We start from the raw sequence: 19,992 nt of genomic DNA, 5'->3' as shown, positions 1-19,992 counted from the left end.
AACGGGACGAGGAAGGTGGCACGAGTCGCTTTTCACTGGGTTAATAATGTTTCTTTTTCTAACAAGAGCGATAATAAGACTCGGCAAGAGGAGGGATCCGTGGGCGATTCGATGAAAGGTGGGGTGAATTCGGGCGTGGGGGAAAACACACAAACCATTCCAAAGGATATACAGCAAGAGATAAAGAATTAATTCATTGGTATACGAATCTCAAACCCTCTAAGGCGCCACACACACACACACACACACACACACACACACACACACACACACACACACACACACACACCCACACACACACCCACACACACACACACACACACACACACACACACACACACACACACACACACACACACACACACACACACACACACACACACACACGCGCGCAAAACATAGCTCGTGGTCAGGCTTGCCCGTGGTGTCGATGCAAAAGTCACTGGATTGGTGCCGGACGAGCTGGCATTGCGCCCGTCAGGGGCAGGAGACACGGTGGTGCAGAGGTTCCGTCAAACCTTCCACGCAGAACCGCGGTTCCCGGCCTGTGAGCTCCAACCAGCCACCGCGGTGTTGCTCCTCGTGGTGTCGACCTCCTGGTGTAGGCCCAAGACTGCTCACAGCCGCCAGGGAGCCAGTTCTAGCGCCAAGATGCGAGCAGGAGAGGTAGGCAGGTCTGCCCGCCGTTCGGTCCCGTACCCAGAGCCAGCAGAACTCGAGCCAACCGAGGTGAGGCACGAGGCACGACGAATTCAGGAACGAGCAAGCGCAGCCCGAGAAAGCTCTGTGGTGCCGCCTCGACGAGAGCTTTTCTTTCTTACTCCTCCTCCTTCCTCTCCCAACCAGATCGTTTTTATACTCGAGTCCTCGTTACTTCCAACGGAACCCCTCATTGGTCCCCTGCCTGTCGCCTTCCGCCAATCGTCATCCAGGGGGCGAAGCCATCCGCAACACCGTTCTGTCACGTCACGGCAAGCCCACAGGGAATACTAAAAGGGAATACGCATAAACACTTACCCTAACCCGTCTCCCTATCTAATTACGTGACAATTATCATTTCCCCCTTAAAGAAATGGACATTTACTAGACAATTTATCACCACTGAATTGCTACTTATTACATCGAGATCCTGGTACAACTCGAACAGCATGGCATACCTAATTAAACATCCTAATTACCCTTTGAATGCATACCCCCCCCCCCTCAGACGTAACAATATATATATATATATATATATATATATATATATATATATATATATATATATATATATATATATATATATAAACACACACACAATTTGGGTCACCTGATCAAGATTGGGTTATTTAGACTTTAGCCAACAATCAAGAAGATCAATGTTTAAAGCTGTAGCAAAAACAAATTAATCTGAGAGTGCAACAATGCAATGATGGGCCAAATTACCTCGTTGAAAGTTTTTATTGTGATCTTCACATTCCATATGTGAAAATAATGTGGTCCAGTAAATTTGGGGGCAATTGGCCCAGTACAGGGGTATGGAATTGTATAGAAATCAAAGGAAAGCACACACACGCACATGCACTCACACTTTCTCTTGAATTGCCATAGACTTCCATCAATGATTGCTTTATTATTGTTTTTAATTCTTGGGGGGGGGGGGGGAATAAGAGATCACATTCCCAATTTTACACACTCATTTGACAAGAAGTTTCAAAAGAGCCCCGATCAAATCAACTGAGGATTTCAAATTAAAGTATTGGTTGAATGCACGTTCAGCATGACATATCATGATCAAGTTTATAACTTGTCGATTAAATGACATATCTTAATCTGAGAGGGTGTCACATTAAAAAAGGTGACTTTTAAATGCCTAACGCTTGATTTAGTCATATGGACAGTGAAACCAGCATCATGAGAAAGAGCAAACTCGATTATAAGCAGGAAAGTTGAGTTCGAAAATTCCTTAAAATAATGGCGGCAGAATTATTCTTGTGATGTTCTTCCAGCATGGGCACTCTTTTGTTGTTCACTTCGCAGATAAATTTTCAATCAATCGATCTCAAAAGAAAAAAAAGGAAAGCATGTAATCAGAATTTTGATGATGTGAGTTGCTCTTTCTAATGATGCCAAGTCTCATAATCATAGAACTGATGTAAAAGCACTCAGTAGAGTGCATACCTCCACCAGGCTGAAAAGTTTACGTGTTGTATCCCACTGATAAGCCGGATCTGAATCTCATCGGCTTGTTCTACTCACTGATCCAACTCATCCACAAAGTTTTGTCATAACCTGTCCATAACTTTGAGATATCATGTGCCACACAGCCCTATCTCTCAATGGTGACGAATCACTTAAATAAATTTTTTTTTAATCGGATCCTGATCCGGATCTTCACCAAAATTGAATCAATCGGTTCTTGTCACCGAGCTTCATCTGAATACGTCTACAACTTTTGGAGATATCATGCTCACAGATAGACAGACAGACAGACAGAACAGAGTGAAAACATAACCTCTTTCCACATTTGGCTACAGAGGTAACACAAAGAAAGTTAGAAACAATTAAAGGGGTGTCACGATTTATGCAACACCATGAACAATTTAGTTTATTGAAAGTGTGCGGCTCATATGACTTGTTACTTTGCCTTTGCACATGCAAGTTCATGTGACAACAAAGATCCTAGTTATTTATTTTCTCCCCATAGTATTTGGGGAATGAGAGGGGAGCTCGTAAAACGCTTTAAAAAAAAAAATTTTTTGAACGATAATGTGCATCTCATTGGGCGTGATGAGTTGACGACCTTTTCTGGAGGTCAGCTTGGTTCTTGTACCAGTTAAGCGAAGCTTCAAGTGCCAGGTTTCAAATGATATTTGAGCTGTTTTTTTTCTGTCTCCTCACTGGCCCATGTCCCTTCTTCCCAAGCCCGTGTTGTTGGATAGCAGTAGCATTTTGCCGGATCGTATTCTCCTCATGGATACCTTTTTCCAAATCCTCATCTATCATGGCGAGGTAAATCACATTCACACAACCAAAGGCTTCTCTCCCATAGCCAAGTTCCTGAAAGTTAAAAGGCTGTATAAATTGTGCTGTGCTGTGCTGTGCCCCCCTCTCTCCCCATCCCTCGGTGGAGATTAAATGCCCATCGTACTTTGTTCGTCTCCACACAGGTCATTGCACAGTGGAGTAAAGCAGGGTACCAAGAGCTCCCCGAGCACGAAAACTTTAGGCAGCTGCTCCAAGCGCCCGTGGATGATGCTCAAGAGATCCTCCAGACGCGCTTCCCCATGCCCCGCTACATCGTCACCGAGCACGGTGGCAGCCAGGTCCGCACGCATCTGGTTGTCATTCATTTATAAACATTGGTCACTCTTTTTAGTCAAGCATCTTTGCACAACCAACTCTGCCGTTCTTTCGTTGTTTTTTTTTTCCTCCACTCATACATGTTGGCTTCCATAATTATGCTGATGACAAACTTCAAATGAGTCATGGAGAAAATTTTTTCACACTGTTCAGCAGATGGGAATAGCTTCATCTGTAAGCTGTTAATTTATTTATTTATTTTACAAATACAGGCAAGATTCCTGCTCTCCAAAGTCAACCCATCGCAGACGCACAACAACATGTATGCCTGGGGTCAGGTACGTCCGATTCGCCGGTGGTAGAGCGACTGATGGTAGTGTGTAACCCTCGTTTGTACTTTATTTTAACCTGTGCACTTACCAACACACTTATTGTGGTGCAGCTCAAGATGTAACTCTTAAACAAACAAAAAAAATATGATGCAGAATGAACTTTACTTAGTTGAAACGACTAACAATTGCAATTTGAATTTTAACACTGTTTTTATTAATGCCTTTGTTTATTTACAGTTTGTTTTTCCAGTTATCAGATTCTTGATTTGCAGCTATCACGCATGCTAACGGTTTTTGTTTTCCTTACATGTTATACATCTTCCGTGGTTTATCTTCCGGTAACTGACTGCAGCGTCCTGGCATGACTGGAGTAAGAGCGGTTTTAAATCCTTGCACAAGCTTTTAAGTGTGGCCTGTTTAATTAATTGTGTACCATCTGTGATGGCTCTGATCGAGAATTGAAGGGATTGCAAATATGGTGGAGAAATCCACCAGCTTTGCTTATTCCATATTTATGGTCTCACTATTTGTACGCATAATCTCCAGTACATACATTTCCATAATCAACACATCCTGTACACAACTCTAATTAGAATGTACATTTAAATTGGTCGTTGATGTTCCATTTTGTCTTTCAATTTTGCCAACATTCGCTCAATTTCCTCTCTTTGTTTAAGTTTAATGCAACACGTGCATCTCTCTCTCCTCCCTCCCTCCGTGCAGGATTCAGGTGCCCCCATTCTCACAGACGATGTAAGCTTACAGGTCTTCATGGACCACCTGAAGAAGTTGGCAGTGTCTAGTGCAACGTAAGCCACGTCGTCTGACAGCTCAGCACTTCACCACACGCTGCGTTCGCTTCTCTTTGCACATTTGTGCCAATTCATTTCTGCTGTCGGCCAACGGCTCACCCCCACCCTTTCTTTCAAAGCTGAACGCCGTACCACCACCTGCTCAATTTGTCCAAATTATGAGAAGTTTGTTCGAAACTCGTCTAAGCCTTGCACAATTGCTTAAATTCACGTGGATAGTTCATCATGTTGTGTTTGCATTTCGTTGATAAAAGCATCAAACATCAGCGAACAAACAGTACCTGGTGAAATGAATTGTGTATTTTGTTTTCTCTTTTTGAAAATCTTAATTCCATTGTAAGCAAATAAACACATCAAACAGTTTTGGTACAAAATACATTTTGAGAAAAATAAAATTTATCCGAATCTGTGTGAATGACGGTTCAGTCTTCCACGGGGGCATGGATCTGTGAATAGGGTGGGAGGGGGCGGGGATGAAAGGTTATTTTGTCTTATCATGAAAATGTCTGCAAAAAACTGAAAAGAAGAATATTACATTGTTTGAAAATTATTCACTGCAGTGGTATATCAAAAGATCACATTATCTGCTATTGGTGTTGTGAGTGGGGGATGTCAAGTCTGAATGGGAATGGTTGAAGGTGAACCAGATACATAGTTGGACCTCCATGACATGACATAACTGCTTTCAATTAGAGAGTTTGCAGAATACAGTCTTGAGAAACCAGGACATGGGCAGGGTCTGCGAACAGCAAATTTGATTGGTCGTAATGATGTAAAATGCCATAATATTTTGTCTAAGTACTGCTAAACAAAAGGGTTTTGAAAGTGTAGAAATGTGATTTGTGTTCTACAGTTCAAGCATATAATTAAATTGAAATAAAATAAAGATTTTAATGTATTAAACAAACAAAAAAAGGTTACCACTGTTGAAGCAGCATCTTTCACACCACCTTATCTAACACATTACATTCATTATTCATGCCTGTTTGTGTCCTTTGGCATCCTTAAAAACAGTAAGTTTCCTGTTTGGAATGATTTTCAATTTTTTTGACTGCCAGGCAGGCAGACAGAGTCAAAACAATTATCTCACTCTACGCATGTGCGATCGGGACAAATTCTGAGCGAAAGGACTGACTGCTAAACTGCAGGTTCATTTTCCAATTTGTGTTGAAAATAAAACATTCAATTGAAATCAAGTTGTTCCTCGATTAGAAACTGACGTTTGTAAACAGACAGAACAAAACAAACCCAATCCTTCACGCTGCTTTTTGCTTCGTGTGCACAGAGTAATAATATGCACCTCTTGAGTTTTTAAATACAAATTCATACATAATTAATCAAGCTGTATTAAGCACTTACTTGATCAGCCAGCTTTGGCCAAGTCATTGCCATGGCAAAGCAGTCATCTGGATTTGGAGGTGTCTCCAAGTTCCAGTATGTCAGCTTGGAAAACTTGTTCATCGTCCTGGCGTGGCGCTCCTGTCGGGGCAAATGCGTCACAAAAGGCTCAGCATACATAATGGCAAGGTTAGGCCAAAAAAAAAAAAATGTTGCATTGGCGTAACGGGTCACTGAAAAATAGGGTAGGTCGGTCGGGATCTTTTTTTTTTTTTTTCCTAATAAATCCCTCCCAAAATCTCCCCCGGCTCGAGTACCACCCTTTTTGTCGGCGGGTTCTGTCTGAAACACTTCCGGGTTTTTGCGATCGCGATCGCAATCAACAAGATACTTGAAAACAATAGCAAAACAACAAAAATAGCAATAAAATAGGGTCGGCAAAATTTTGATAGCAAAAAAACAAAAAAACAAAAAAAAAAACGTAGGGTCGGCGGAATTTTTAGGGTTGGGCGGGTTACGCCAATGCAACATTTTTTTTTTTGGCCTTATGGGGGATGACATGCAAATGTGAGGTTCTTCCATTTTAAAGGAATGGATGGGAAGGATGGGACTTGGATTATCAAAATCAGTGAGGAGATTCCTGAGAGAAGGGACAACAAAGGTATGGAGGGCAGCAGAAAGCTTATGTGTGAGGAGGGAATCAAGAGGGGTTACTGCATTTTCATTTTCTGGGTTGTATAGGTTAAAAGGCAGGGGAGGGTTTAAGACCAGATATGTGAGCTGGTGGAGGACTGCAAGGCTGACAATGGAACAGAATATCCTGTGCTTCATGAGAGAATTACCTTTGAAGCCTTGGATTTTACAACCTCCAGGGTTGTAAGATGTGCAGTCGTAGCAACCCACAGTAAAGATAATTTTTCTGAACAGATGAAGGTTTTTACAAGATGAGCATCTGAGAATGTCAGAGGAAGGAATTCTACAGTGTTGCAAAGTTCCACATTGCCAATAATGAGTAGATATGAACTGCAAATACTGCAGTCATTGGTAAGAGCATGTGGAAATCTATCAGAGAATGACCAAAGAAGTAAATTTGAGGGTTAGCCAAACAACATCCCCTTTATTTAAGGCTCATGGAGGCAAAAATCACACGCATGCAGACAGATACATAGACAACACCAGACTTGACTCGCACAAACACAGCCAGAGATTGGGGAAGTGACCACTTCCCAGAGCACTGGGTACCAGTTGCATCTATGATGTCTGTAATCTCTGCACTCAGCAGGGCAATCAAAGAGGAATTTCTTCCTCCCCATGGATGCCAATCTATGGGTTGTTTTTTTTTCCTGTGCTCTATCCTTTAAATGCTGAGCATCAAACAAGGATGCAGCACATTCCATTTTAAAAGTCTTTGGTATGACTTGGATGAGGTTTGAACCACCGATTTCTGACCTGCCAGACTCGATGCGGACACTCCAACCATTATGCCACCGAGTCCTTGAGCAAAGACAGGGTGTTTTGGGAGGGAGAGTAAGGGGAGGCGGGGGCTTGCCAGTGTCAAATTAAATATTATGGGTGGCTTACCATTATTTAAAGGAAATCCAAATGTTTTTTTAATGACTTTGCCACTGGAGATGCCAAAGGCATTATGTTTTCAGGTTGTCCATGTTTCCGTCTGTCCGTCCATACGTGATCAATCTTTGTTACTGCAATAACTAGTGAACCATTGAAGATTCAAAAAAAAAAAGAAATATATCAAATTGGTACAAAGATGTGTTATGATGCAAATAGGAACTGATTTGATTTTGGGTTGAAAAGGTCAAAGGTCATGTGACCTTTAAGAAACGAGCAGATTACGATTTTGGGGTCAAAGGTCATGTGACCTTTAGCTGAAAGCATCAGATTTTCATTACTGATTTTTGCCAAATTTAGTATAAAGGTGTATTATGATGCAAAGATGAACAGATTCGATTTTGGGGACAAAGGTCATGTGACCTTTAGCTGAAAGTATCAGATTTTCATTACTGATTTTTGCCAAATTTAGTATAAAGGTGTATTATGATGCAAAGATGAACAGATTCGATTTTGGGGACAAAGGTCATGCGACCTTTAGCTGAAAGTAGCAGATTTGCATTACCGTGATAACTTGTGAACTGCTAAAGGGATTTTGACCAAACATGGCATACCTATGGACTAATACAAAGATGAACTGATGAAATTTTGGGTTCAAAAGGTCAAAGGCCAAAGGTTAAGTGCCCTTTAATTGAAAATGTGAACCACTCAGATTTCAACCATACTTGACACACTTATGGACTGTCATACAAAGATGAAGCGATTAAATTTTAGATTGAACAGGTCAAAGGGTAAAGTTTACATGCCCTTTGAAATTTATTTTGCCGACCATAACTCAAGTTAAATGCATTTGATGTTTTCTCCATTCTATTTATCTTTCTCTCAAGGGACCATTAATTGAGATCAAACGTAACAGTGGATTGACATCTAACGTGGGTGGAGGCATATCCAGATGCATTTGCGTCAAATTCTACTTTCTCATTTTATTTCATTTAGTTTTGATTGAAAAAGAGAGAGAACTAGAGTTTTCCTGAATCCAACAGGATAGCTTATAGGGCAGTGTAATTAATCTGGGTCCAATTCCCAACCAGACTGTCACCCTGGTGCTTTCCAGAGAGGGCATTGCATCAATAAGTGTTCTGATGGACATTAAGCTGAGGACCCATCTGCGAACATTGCTGGTGAAGATTAAAGACCCCATAGTGCATTTCGACAGAGATTGCACAATTCCAAATTCCAGCTCCAATGATCACCAGTCAAATGCACAGGCCTGGACAGCTTGTTGGCGGAAGTAGAAAACACGTTCGATGAGCTGCCGGCCCGGTAAGAAAAATGGGGCTCGTCCGGCTGGGCATTTGTAATTGAGCTTGTGCCAAATGCAAATTATCTGTATTGCATCACATTGTTTTTACATTTGCTGTTGATATCCAAAAACTAAATGGATACTTTCTGCAGGATTTTGTGCCGTATATTTCTGACAAGTTGGGTCACTTGATCAAGATCAGGTTATTTAGACTTTGGTACACCATCAAAAAGATTGATGTTTAAAGCTGCAACAAAAATTAATGTGGGGGTGCACCATGGCAGCGATGGGCCAAATGGCCTCGAGGCTCATGTCCTTGTTTGAGGTCAAACAGGATCGTGCTCAGACTAGCATTCAGTGTCATCTCGTGACGAGTCTGGGCCCTTTGCATATTAATTCCCATGCTGCATACGGAATCAAAATAGTTTAATGCAATTGGCTACATTCCAGACAAATATAATTCACCTTTGAACACGAGGTGAACGGCCGAGGCATAAACCAAGCTCTCTCCCTACCCACCCCCCAGGGCACCGTTACTTCTTGTTTTGTGTTAACATCACTTTGATGAATTGCAATTTTTTTTTTTTTAATGTTGACGTTGACCTACTGCAACTTAAAATACTGTGTTAGAGCAAATTTAGGGGCAATTGGTCAAGGGGTATGGAACTGCATAAGCATACAAAAAAAACCATGACATGTGGTGGAGGACAACTCGCTCAAACATAAAAAAAAAAAAAATATATATATATATATATATATATATATATATATATATATATATATATATATATATATATATATATATATATATATATATATATATATATATATTGTGGCGTCCACGGGACTTGAACAGTTCCGCCAACGTAGAATGAGCCGAAACGATGGAGGCGGTTTATTTATTCATAACCCAAAGATGGCGGTTCTAATCGCTCTACCGCAAACGGGACGAGGAAGGTGGCACGAGTCGCTTTTCACTGAGTTGATAACATTTATTTCTCTAACCAGAAATAACAAGACTCGGCAAGAGGAGGGATCCGGGGCGATTCGACGGGATGGTGGTGTGGGTTCGGGCGTGGGGGGAAAACAGACAATTCCAATGAATATACAAATCTCAAACCCTCTAAGGCACCAGGTACACACACACACACACACACACACACACACACACACACACACACACACACACACACACACACACACACACACACACACACACACACACACACACACCCCGTAGCTGGTCCTGGTGGTCAGGCTGGCCCGTGGTGCGGACGCAACAGTCCCTGGATTGGAGCCGGACGAGCTGGCGTTGCGCTCGTCAGGGGCAGGAGACACCGTGATACTGTCGACCTCCTGGTGTCAGCCCAAGTCCGCTCACAGCCGCCAGGGAGCCAGTTCTGGCGCCAAGTTGCGAGCAGGAGAGGGAGGCAGGTCCGCCCGCCGTTCGACCCCGTACTCAGAGCCAGCAGAGCTGAGGCACGAAGCACAGCAGGGCCTCAAGACACGATGAAAACCAGGATCGAAACAGCGCAACAAACAGCACGCTCCCAGCACAACAGCCTCCACCAGAACGGTTTTTCTGTACCGATCTTCTTCCTCCTCGCCTTTTCCCCGAACAGAGCCTTTTTATCCTCGAGTCCTCGTCACTTCCAATCGAGCCGTTTTTATTGGCCCTCCGCCGTCGCCTTCCGCCAATCGTGATCACAGGGCGGAGCCATCCGCAGCACTGTCCTGTGATGTCACGGCAAGCCTCCAGGGAATTCTAAAAGGGTTTACACAGACACACTTACCCTATCCCGTCTCCCTGTCTAATTACGTGACAATTATCATTTCCCCCTTAAAGAAATGGACATTTACTAGACAACTTATCACCACTGAATTGCTACTTATTACATCGAGATCCTGGTAAACTCGAACAGCATGGCATACCTAATTAAACATCCTAATTACCCTTTGAATGCATACCCCCCTCAAACGTAACTATATACATATATATATATATATATATATATATATATATATATATATATATATATATATATTATATACAGAAGACTAGGCGCAAGTCGTCACCATCGGGACCGAGAAAAAAGTGACGACTTACGCGTATACGAACATTCTTGATGACTGTGGGGTGAAGGATGAAGTCGCGCGTGGCCTGGACACGTACGTGTGAGAGGACGCAACAATCTCTAAGCCGGCTATTGTACCAAAAGGGAAACACAATCCTCGGGGCATAGGTGGGGGTTCATTGGTTAGTTGGAAAGTGATCAAGCAAAGATGGAATTCATGAATCACTTTATCAAAAGTAAAGATAATGAACAACTGTAAGACAACTCGTATACCATCAGAGATGGCACATGACCATCGACAAATGTGGAATGAATGGCTGTTAGAATTCATTCATTGGAATGAATGTAGAATGAGTTTTCATATGGAATGAAAACTCATATGCCATCGACAAATTACATGACACACAGTCATCGTGATGACTACCACACAATACCTATGTGAAAGTGAGTGTGGTGATGTACAAAACAAGCCAATATAAAATCATGATCGGACTTCATCACTAAGCTCAATCGATCCTTTACTCCTTCGCCAGAGACTGCATTGCGCAGCCTGCCTACCTCTTCAGATTCATGTGGGACGGCACGCTGCCTGAGCTGAACGCAGCGCAGTAATAAATAGCCTATCACTGGCGGTGTAAGCCAATGAGCGCGCATCAGGATTCCATGAAATCTGGCTTCTCACGAGGTAGAAGTTCCGTGTGACGAGTTAGGTGTGGTAATTTACTTGAGTTTCTATTACGCGGGAACGGACAACATCTGACGACTTAGAGATGACGACTTACAGACTTTATTCAAAGGGATTTAACATTAGATAAATTCGGGACTTTTTGACGCTGACGACTTTCGCCTAGTCTACTGTATATATATTATATATAAATAAATCAATATATATATTAAAATATATATATACAGTCATGCGCTGCTTAGCGACGTTCCGGGCAATGACGGATCGCATATACAACGGATCTGCCAGCTCTGAAAAAAAAAAAATGTAGCTGAAATTCCTATCACCGAGTGATGTAGCTGACGGAGCGCTGCCAGTCGTATAAAAATAGCACATACAATTATGTACGCTGTACAGTACATAATACCTCATAATGATAATAAACGACAGTGTGGTCCTGTTATAATGTGATCGTTGAGGTCCATAAAATGTCATCACGAAAAAAGCAGGGTCGTGCTAAATCGGGATTCAAGGAAATCGGCTTTCAAACTGAACCAATGTTTGCACGTTTACCTTCCAGCAAGTAAATTACCTTTAAATTGAAGAATTACGCGAAGAAATCATTTTTACAGTCGAAATTAAAACACAAATTTTTTTTGGTGAAGCTTTTCATGTTGTCAAAACATGTTCTCATGTTCCGGAGAGTGATGACTTCGTGTATTCTAATAATTTCTCGATTTCTTATGGGCATTTATAGATAAACACAATGCCACAAGTTATGATCGTTTTCATATGAGACGGTGAAAAATTTCGGTAACATCAGAGTGAGCTGGTATGCTCCGAACCAGGAAGTAATTTTTTTCTCTCTTCTCTTCTTTTTGTTTTTCCTTGCGATGACATTGCGAAAAGGCAAAATACGTTGGCGCTAATTGAATAATTGGCCATTAAAACCTAAATTGCGAATCATCGTAACTGTGATATGCAAACTTCCGCGCCACGCACGTACGGGCACGCGAGAGCGAAGAAACGGCCTGTGTGGTTGTTGTTTGCTTTCTCGCGTTTGGAATATTTATTTATTCTTTTTTTTTTTTACGGGCACGTACTAGTCTATCTATAATTCCAGCAATCTCTGTGTGTGTGTGTGTGTGTGTGTGTGTGTGTGTGTGTGTGTGTGTGTGTGTGTGTGTGTGTGTGTGTCTGCTTGTGTGTCTGTGTGTCTGCGACCGCTGTTTCTCAACAACCACCGGTCCGATCTTATTGAAACTTGCCAGGAATATTGCTGGGGACCTGGAGATGTGCCTTTTCAAGGTTTGATATTAATCGGACGAGTGGTTCCCAAGTTATGGCCATTTATTTGCCAACCAATGACAGGACACGGTGCTATGACATAATATTGACGTCACAATTGTCTTTTTTTTTTTTCTTTTTCTTTGCACGATTGACGTCACAATTCTTCTTCTTCTTCGTTTGATATGATGTCACAATTGGCGCTGGGGACCTGAGTATGTGCCTTTTCAAGGTTTGATATCGTTCTTCTTCATCCGTTTCAGCTGTTTCTCAAGTGTTTCCCAAGGTTTGAATTAATTGTTCAAATTATTAATTAATCCCAAGGTTTGAATTTTCCCAAGGGAAACAGCTGTTTCCCAAGGTTTGAAAGGTTTTTTTTGTTGTTTTTTTTTTTTTTTGCACGTACAGCCACACACGTACGGGCACGCGAGAGCGAACGAACGGCCTGGCCTGTATGGTTGTTGTTTCTGGCACGCGGTTTGAAAGTTTTTTTTTTTTGTTTGCATGTACAGCCACGCGAGAGCGAAGGAACGGCCTGTGTGCTTGTCCTTTCTGGCACACGGTTTGGACGTTTTTTTGTTTGTTTGTTTTTGCACGTACGGGCACGCGAGAGCGAAGGAACAGCCTGTGTGGTTGTTGTTTCTGGCACGCGGTTTGAAAGTTTTATTTTTTTTGCACGTATAGCCACGCACTAGTCTATAATTCCAGCAATGTGTGTGTGTGTGTGTGTGTGTGTGTGTGTGTGTGTGTGTGTGTGTGTGTGTGTGTGTGTGTGTGTGTGTGTGTGTGTGTGTGTGTGTGTGTGTGTGACCGCAGTTTCTCGACAACCACTGATCTGATCTCATTGAAACTTTCCAGGAATATTGCTGGGGACCTGAGGATGTGCCTTTTCAAGGTTTGATATCAATAGGACAAGCGGTTCCCAATAAATAAATATATATATACATATACATATATATACATATACATATATATATATATATATATATATTAAAAAATATATATAAATAAATATATATATATATATATATATATAAATAATAAATAAATATATACTAGCATATAACCGTGCTCCGCACGGAGTTGAATGGGTGGCAAAAGGTGGATGAGGCTAACAGTTGATGTTAGGGGAAGCTGGGGAGGGTGTCATGAGGGATGTGATGCACTATGGTTACCTTTCCTTAGTTTTCGAAAGGACCTCCCTGTAGATGACATTTTGGGTGAGTGTCTTGTTGCTGAATAGTCATTGTGAGGAATTATTGTCCACTTTGATAGATATATAGGAGTAACCTCTTGCACGTGAAAATGCAACATATAGTTGGCCATGGGAGAACACGAGGGCTGGAAGGTATATTCCGAGTTTGTCAAATGTTTGGCCCTGGGATTTGTTTCTGGTCATCGAGTATGCGAGTCTGATTGGAAATTGCATCCTCTGCAGTGTGACTGGAAGGTTGGCGTCTGATGGGGCAAGTTTAACATGATATAGGCCAAGCCCTAGAATGAACAGGAGCAGTGGAGGGTGACCGAGAATCAGAATGCAAATTTCAATGAACGGCACTTTTTGGCGCACATCCGACGATCGAAGACTGCTGGACGCTTTAATTTGAAGATCACACATGCAAGACACAACACAGGTAACGATGGCGGTTGAGAAACGTCAAATTACGCACAGACGTTAACAGAAATCATTTAAAAAAAAAATAAATCGTAACTTTAAATACAATGTTTCTTGTTACATCTTTTGTGTCAAATTCACCTTCTGAGGTAGTCAGCATGTGCAGAAGAGGGTTTTACATTGCAGACGCTGTTTTCTTAGAGTGGCATTCCGCCTCTCGGCGGTGACGGTCTGTCGACGACAGACGGAATTACGTCAGCGAATGACCAATGTCATGACGGAATTGCGCCTCTCAGCGGTGACGTCACACGTCGCCATGCAAATGAACGTAAAAATTAGAAAATGGCCCAAAATTCCCAAACGTGTCCGTCTGGCACGATCTCACATAGCCCATGCTGTTCATTAGACCACAGAGCACCCGCATGCCGAAAGTGGGGACAATCCGTCCGGCAGTTTTTGAGGAGATACGTCAAATTACACGCAAACGATAACAGGAATAATATATAGATATTGTTGTGGTTACCAAATTCGCAAACCACCATTCAGGTCCCTTAGGTGAGGTATCTCGGCAAGTATATGTGTAGTTAGGCCCAAACCCGTTGTCTAGTGGGAATACATGTCATTTATGCGTGCTGTGACTCTTCAGGATAGCCGTTTTTCTTTTACTATCTTTATTTTGGACCAACCGCCATGATTACCACCACAACCACAACATCAACCACCAACCACAACGCCGCTTCACCACAACCGCCACGACCTTCACATCACACCTCGCAGCCGTCGCATCGCCACCGTTCTTGCGCCGCCTGTGGGTACCGGTGTTGGACTCGTGCAGGGCGCGCGCCGAACAGCGTGTACAAAATCACGGATTTTGTGCTTCAAAAACGACACACGCCCACTTTTTGCCGTCCAATCGGTGAGCGAGGGACGATTTGGCCCCGCCTCCAGGACGATCGATATATGCAAATTTGTGGATCAAAAAGCCTTCACGCCCACTTTTTCTCGGGCCAATGGGGAGCGAGGTGAAAGGTCAAAGGGAGGGGGTCAAAGGCGAAGCTACGGGGGGATAAAAGGACCGTGTTCGTCAGTCAGAAGAGAGTCGGTCGGAGAGTCAAGAAGAGTCGGTCGGAGAGGCGGGAAGAGGAGAGTCTAGAAGAGCAGAGTCAGGAGACACCAGACGAGGAGTAGAAGTGAAGAGAGTCCAGAGGCGGAGGGTGGAGAGTCGGAGAGTCCAGAGGCGGAGAGTAGGAGAGTCGGAAGCAGAGGGTCAAGACTTCGCGGGCGGTGGAGCTGCTCGTCGTGTGCGTTGGAGTCGGAACGGAGGGGACGAGCTGTGGAAAGGCGGCGACACCAGACGAGGGGGTGCTCGCGTCGTGCAGGAAGCTGCACCCGAGGGAGGCCGACAGCGCGACCTGGCCGAGGTGGAGACGCTCGTCGCACATAATAAAGATCCTCTATACCCCGAGCATCAGCAACCCCCTCCTGTTTCCCCCGCGCTGAGATAGTGCGACCAAGGGGGCCCCTTTCCCACCCCCTGCCAGACACCCTCCGCGAGGCCCGCGGGGTTGGGGTGCCATCGCCGCTCCGCGTCTCATCACCAGACGGGTAGGCGCGACCCGGTCTCGGCCTCAGGCCCGCCTCATCCTTGAGGGTATTCTTTTCCTTGGTTTTGGGTATGTGTTGTCGGCGCCGTCTGTGAGGTAGAATTGTATAAGTGTTGCCGTGTGCTCGGTAGTCGGTATTAGCTCTGCATTGTGTTTTCGCTTTTATATTTGCTTTTTGTGTAAATGGAATTGTGTTTTTTCTGTGTGCTTTTGGTGGAATTGAATATGTGTGCTTTCCGTTCGTCGCGAATAAATGTGCTTTATTGTTGAACTGTTTCCCGCTTCGCTTCGTCATTTCTCCCATTGAACCCTCATCTTGCTTCACGTAAAGGGTTGGTAGTGGGCTGAGTACGCCCGATAATTAATCGTACCGTCGAGGTCGACGATAACACCGCTCGGTTATTCTGATAGTACGGAACGGGTCGCTTAAGTGGCCCGTGTCCGAAGTCGACCTGCGGCGAGGTGCGATCGCCCGGTCTACCCTCCGCGTGGGTACTTAGGTAGGTCGAATTTGGCGAGCAACCCTATCCCACGCGGGGGCTGATTGGCTCGATCGCGGTGAGACCGAAAGGTCCACCCGTGACTGGTTCCCGGCGTTAGTCCGAGAGGGTCACGACTGGATTGTCCGTCCGGTGGGCGACGTGCCGCGATTCGAGTTACGTGGCCGTCAGCACGCCGGCGGGCGCGAATACCGCAACAATATATAAATAATAAATATATATATATAAAAATATATATATATATATATAAATAAATATGTATGTATAAATAAATATATCTATCTATAATTCCAGCAATCTATGTGTGTGTGTGTGTGTGTGTGTGTGTGTGTGTGTCTGTCTGTACGTGTGTGTGTCTGCGACCGCCGTTTCTCGACAACCACTGGTCCGATCTCATTGAAACTTGCGAGAGGGGGGTCGAGAGGGGGGGGCGAGGAGGGGGCGAGGAGGGGGCGAGGGGAGGGCGAGGGGAGGGCGAGGGGGGGCGAGAGAGGGGGGCGAGAGAGGGGGCGAGAGAGGGGGGACGAGAGAGAGAGAGGGTCACAATTCTTCTTCTTCTTAGTTTGATATGACGTCACAATTGACGCTGGGGACCTGAGTATGTTTCCCAAGTTATGGCCATTTATGATATGGTTGGTCCGATCCAATTGAAACAATGCCCCAATCCAGTCGTCGTTCACGAGAGCGAAGGAACAAAGCTGCACATACTGGCACGCACTGTATATATATAAAAATAAATATATATATATATATATATATATATATATATATATATATATATAAAAATAAATATATATATATATATATATATATATATATATATATATATATATATATAGATATTTCTAGCCATACATAGATGCACACAAATACTGCAGAATTTTAAACTCTCCTTTTGTGCCTCTTTCCTTCCCTTAACTCCTCAAAAACAGATTTCCTCACTCCTTTTGCATCGTCTCTACCATCATCCTCCTTTCTCATTTTAAATTTCCTCAATTTAACCTCTCCTTCCCCAACATATGTATGCAATAAAGAAATAAGTAAAAAGCCCTCATCAAATCACACAGGTATGTGCAAAACAAAAGAAAACATTTTCTGATTCTAAAGCATTCAACAATAGGGGCCTGTCAAGGGGAAAAGACTTTGTACAACCTCCAGCTCTACCCATGCTGCCGTATGATCGGTCACAGGGTGCAGTGCTCACAAGAGGATGGAAAAGTGTGTCATTCTGCGTTGGCGGAAAGGCAGAACAATGGGTCGAACCAACCGAGCGTTTATTGAAGTATGCTAATCGCAGTGGGAAGCAAGCAGCCGCTCAGACGAAGGTTTAACACCTGAAGCGTAAGCTTCTCGCTTCCCACAACACTTCGCATCCTTCGATCTACGTTCTGTCGATTCCGTCCATTGTTCCCGCGATACACTGGCAGTACGACAGGGTGAGGAATGGCCAGTATTAGCATGCTAATTCGGTAAAAAAAAGCAAAAACATTTAAAGTGTACACGAAAGCACACACAGCATGACAATCGACATCCAACACATGCTGCCATACCTGACCTGACCTAACCTGAACCAACTCATTCACCAAGTTTTGTCATAACTTATCCACAACTTTTTGAAATATCATGCTATACAGGTATATCGTTTTGGCCCCATCTCTCAATGGTGAAGAATCACTGAAAAAAATTATTGTATCCAAATGTGGATCTTCACCAAAATCGAATCAATTAATCCTTGTCACACACCCAACATGTCCACCAAGTTTCATCTGAATCCGTCCACAACTTTTGAGGTATCGGGCTCACAGGCAGACAGACAAACAAAACAGGGGTGAATGCATAACCTCCATCCATCTTTAGTGGCAGAGGTAATTAAAATACATCAAATACGTGTTCGTGACCCTTAAATTGCTTTATTTCCCTCCGAGTCAATGCTGCACTTGAATGCACAATGTGTTGTAAATGAAGCCTCAAAGTGAATGTCATTCATTTATAATTAAACACAGTCCTGTGGCTCTGGCAGTTGGTGTTCAGTACATGCATGAAAGGAATAATATGGAATTTGAAGCATTTTTAACATTCACTGACAACTTTTGGCATTTCCCTTTGCTGACAGCAATCTCATATTTATACCCCTACTTCCACCCCCCCTTACCCCCCAAATATATCTGATATGCTTTCTACTCTTCCTAGCATCGTTATATCTTTCCTATGTCCACCAGTTCCCTATAAGACATACTTTAAATGTTTCACTCTTCCCAGAGGTCTCAATATTCGAATATGAAAATTATCAAAAGGCAGAGGAAGCTCAGACTTCAAGTCCAGGATAGACGATGTTGGATATATCTTGACACGGCTTGGTATCATCATCATCATCATCGATGTACCATATTCTTGACATAGTCAGTGTTGCCGAAGCGGTCTCTTGGCATAGGTTATTCTGGTTAGTTTGCCATTGTCAGTCAGGGCAGGAATCCATACGCTCGTTATGATAACTTGCCTACTTGTCATGAAAGACCATGGGATCTTTAACGTTGCAACCAGTGCTGGCAGAGTCCTCCTGCTTAAAGTCCATCTGATGGATGGTGCACACTCATGTGCTCTTGCATGTGAAAGGCAAATCTGCCTGGTATATGAAAGATTAAAAAATAAATGTTCTGAACAATAACGGAAAAATCCTCATTCTTCAACAGAAGAATTCCAACAGTGAAACAGTCACTTGTATCTTCAGGCTGGCTTTTGCAACTAAGCAATTCCATCGGGGTTTATCTACCCTGTGCAGCTGATAGGATGTACGGCTCTAGCTGATCCTCTGGAGATAATATGCCCACGAGGGTAGGGGGGGTGTGAAGATTGGGGAAAGGAATTTGGGAGCAAGGAGAATGGAGGGAAGGGAAATCTATAGAGTATTCAAGTGGAGAGACGGTGGGTCAAACATTTAGCCGTTTTGCACACTCCAACCCGACTCGGTGGCGTAATGGTTTGAGCGTCCGCTCTGAGTCTGGGAGGCCAGCAGTTCGATTCCAACCAAACACTTCAAAAATGGTACCTGCTTCTTCCTTGCCTGATGCTCAGCATTTAAAGGATAGAGCATGGAGAAACGACCAAGGGTTGGCATCCATGCATAGGAGGAAATTCCAACTTCATTTCCCCAGAGTACGGAGAGGAAAAGTGACATCATAAAATATGGTGTCACTGGTACCCAAAGTGACATCTCCTTCCCAAAGCTCAGTGGCTGTGTATCTGACGTCAAGTCCGGTGGTGTCTCATGTATAAATGGGATTTGTGTATTCAGCTCCTTCACGAGCCTGAGACCCTGTAAACCAAAATAAATAAATAAATGGATGACCGCTGTCGTGAGATTACAGTGGTAAAGTTAGCCATTCGTCATTTTTAAAAAAGAAAAATAGTTATGTTCTGCAAACCATTCATCTTACATGTTCGGCTTAGTGACAATTGTGCAATATTTACTTTAATCAACATGAAAACATACAGTAAGTAGAGTAGCTCAATACATAAAAACATTATGTTTTTTTAATTTAAACTTGGAGTTATGATTATGAAACTTATTGAAGTGAGCATAGGAAACCCTCGAATATCGCAGGGGTTAGGTT

The 19,992-nt window shown here is 43.2% G+C and overlaps 2 protein-coding genes across 12 annotated transcripts in view; one reads left to right on the top strand and one right to left on the bottom strand.

Moving 5' to 3' along the window:
- Nucleotides 1-4,835, top strand: part of LOC147013932 (protein transport protein Sec23A) — a 93,981-nt gene extending 89,146 nt beyond the window's left edge. For 4 of the 6 annotated variants that reach the window (XM_085851297.1, XM_085851296.1, XM_085851300.1 and 1 more), the window contains 5 exons: nucleotides 2,905-2,991; nucleotides 3,150-3,305; nucleotides 3,555-3,620; nucleotides 3,967-3,984; nucleotides 4,338-4,835. In XM_085851297.1, the coding sequence (XP_085707423.1) occupies nucleotides 2,905-2,991; nucleotides 3,150-3,305; nucleotides 3,555-3,620; nucleotides 3,967-3,984; nucleotides 4,338-4,427 (417 nt within the window). In that variant the 3' untranslated portion in view covers nucleotides 4,428-4,835. The remainder of the gene's footprint in view (nucleotides 1-2,904; nucleotides 2,992-3,149; nucleotides 3,306-3,554; nucleotides 3,621-3,966; nucleotides 3,985-4,337) is intronic. The other 2 variants (XM_085851299.1, XM_085851301.1) reach the window with 1 other exon arrangement.
- RNASEH2C (ribonuclease H2 subunit C) overlaps nucleotides 4,707-19,992 on the bottom strand; it is a 45,902-nt gene continuing 30,616 nt past the window's right edge. For 4 of the 6 annotated variants that reach the window (XM_085851306.1, XM_085851302.1, XM_085851303.1 and 1 more), the window contains exons 4-5: nucleotides 5,786-5,905; nucleotides 4,882-5,165 (exon numbers count right to left, since the gene is read on the bottom strand). In XM_085851306.1, the coding sequence (XP_085707432.1) occupies nucleotides 5,112-5,165; nucleotides 5,786-5,905 (174 nt within the window). In that variant the 3' untranslated portion in view covers nucleotides 4,882-5,111. The other 2 variants (XM_085851304.1, XM_085851307.1) reach the window with 2 other exon arrangements.

Source organism: Eptatretus burgeri, chromosome 13 (assembly GCF_056783735.1).
Source record: "Eptatretus burgeri isolate ZD-2024b chromosome 13, Ebu_testis_v1, whole genome shotgun sequence".
NCBI classification, from domain to species: Eukaryota; Metazoa; Chordata; class Myxini; order Myxiniformes; family Myxinidae; genus Eptatretus; species Eptatretus burgeri.
This window is presented reverse-complemented; position numbering and strand designations above follow the sequence as displayed.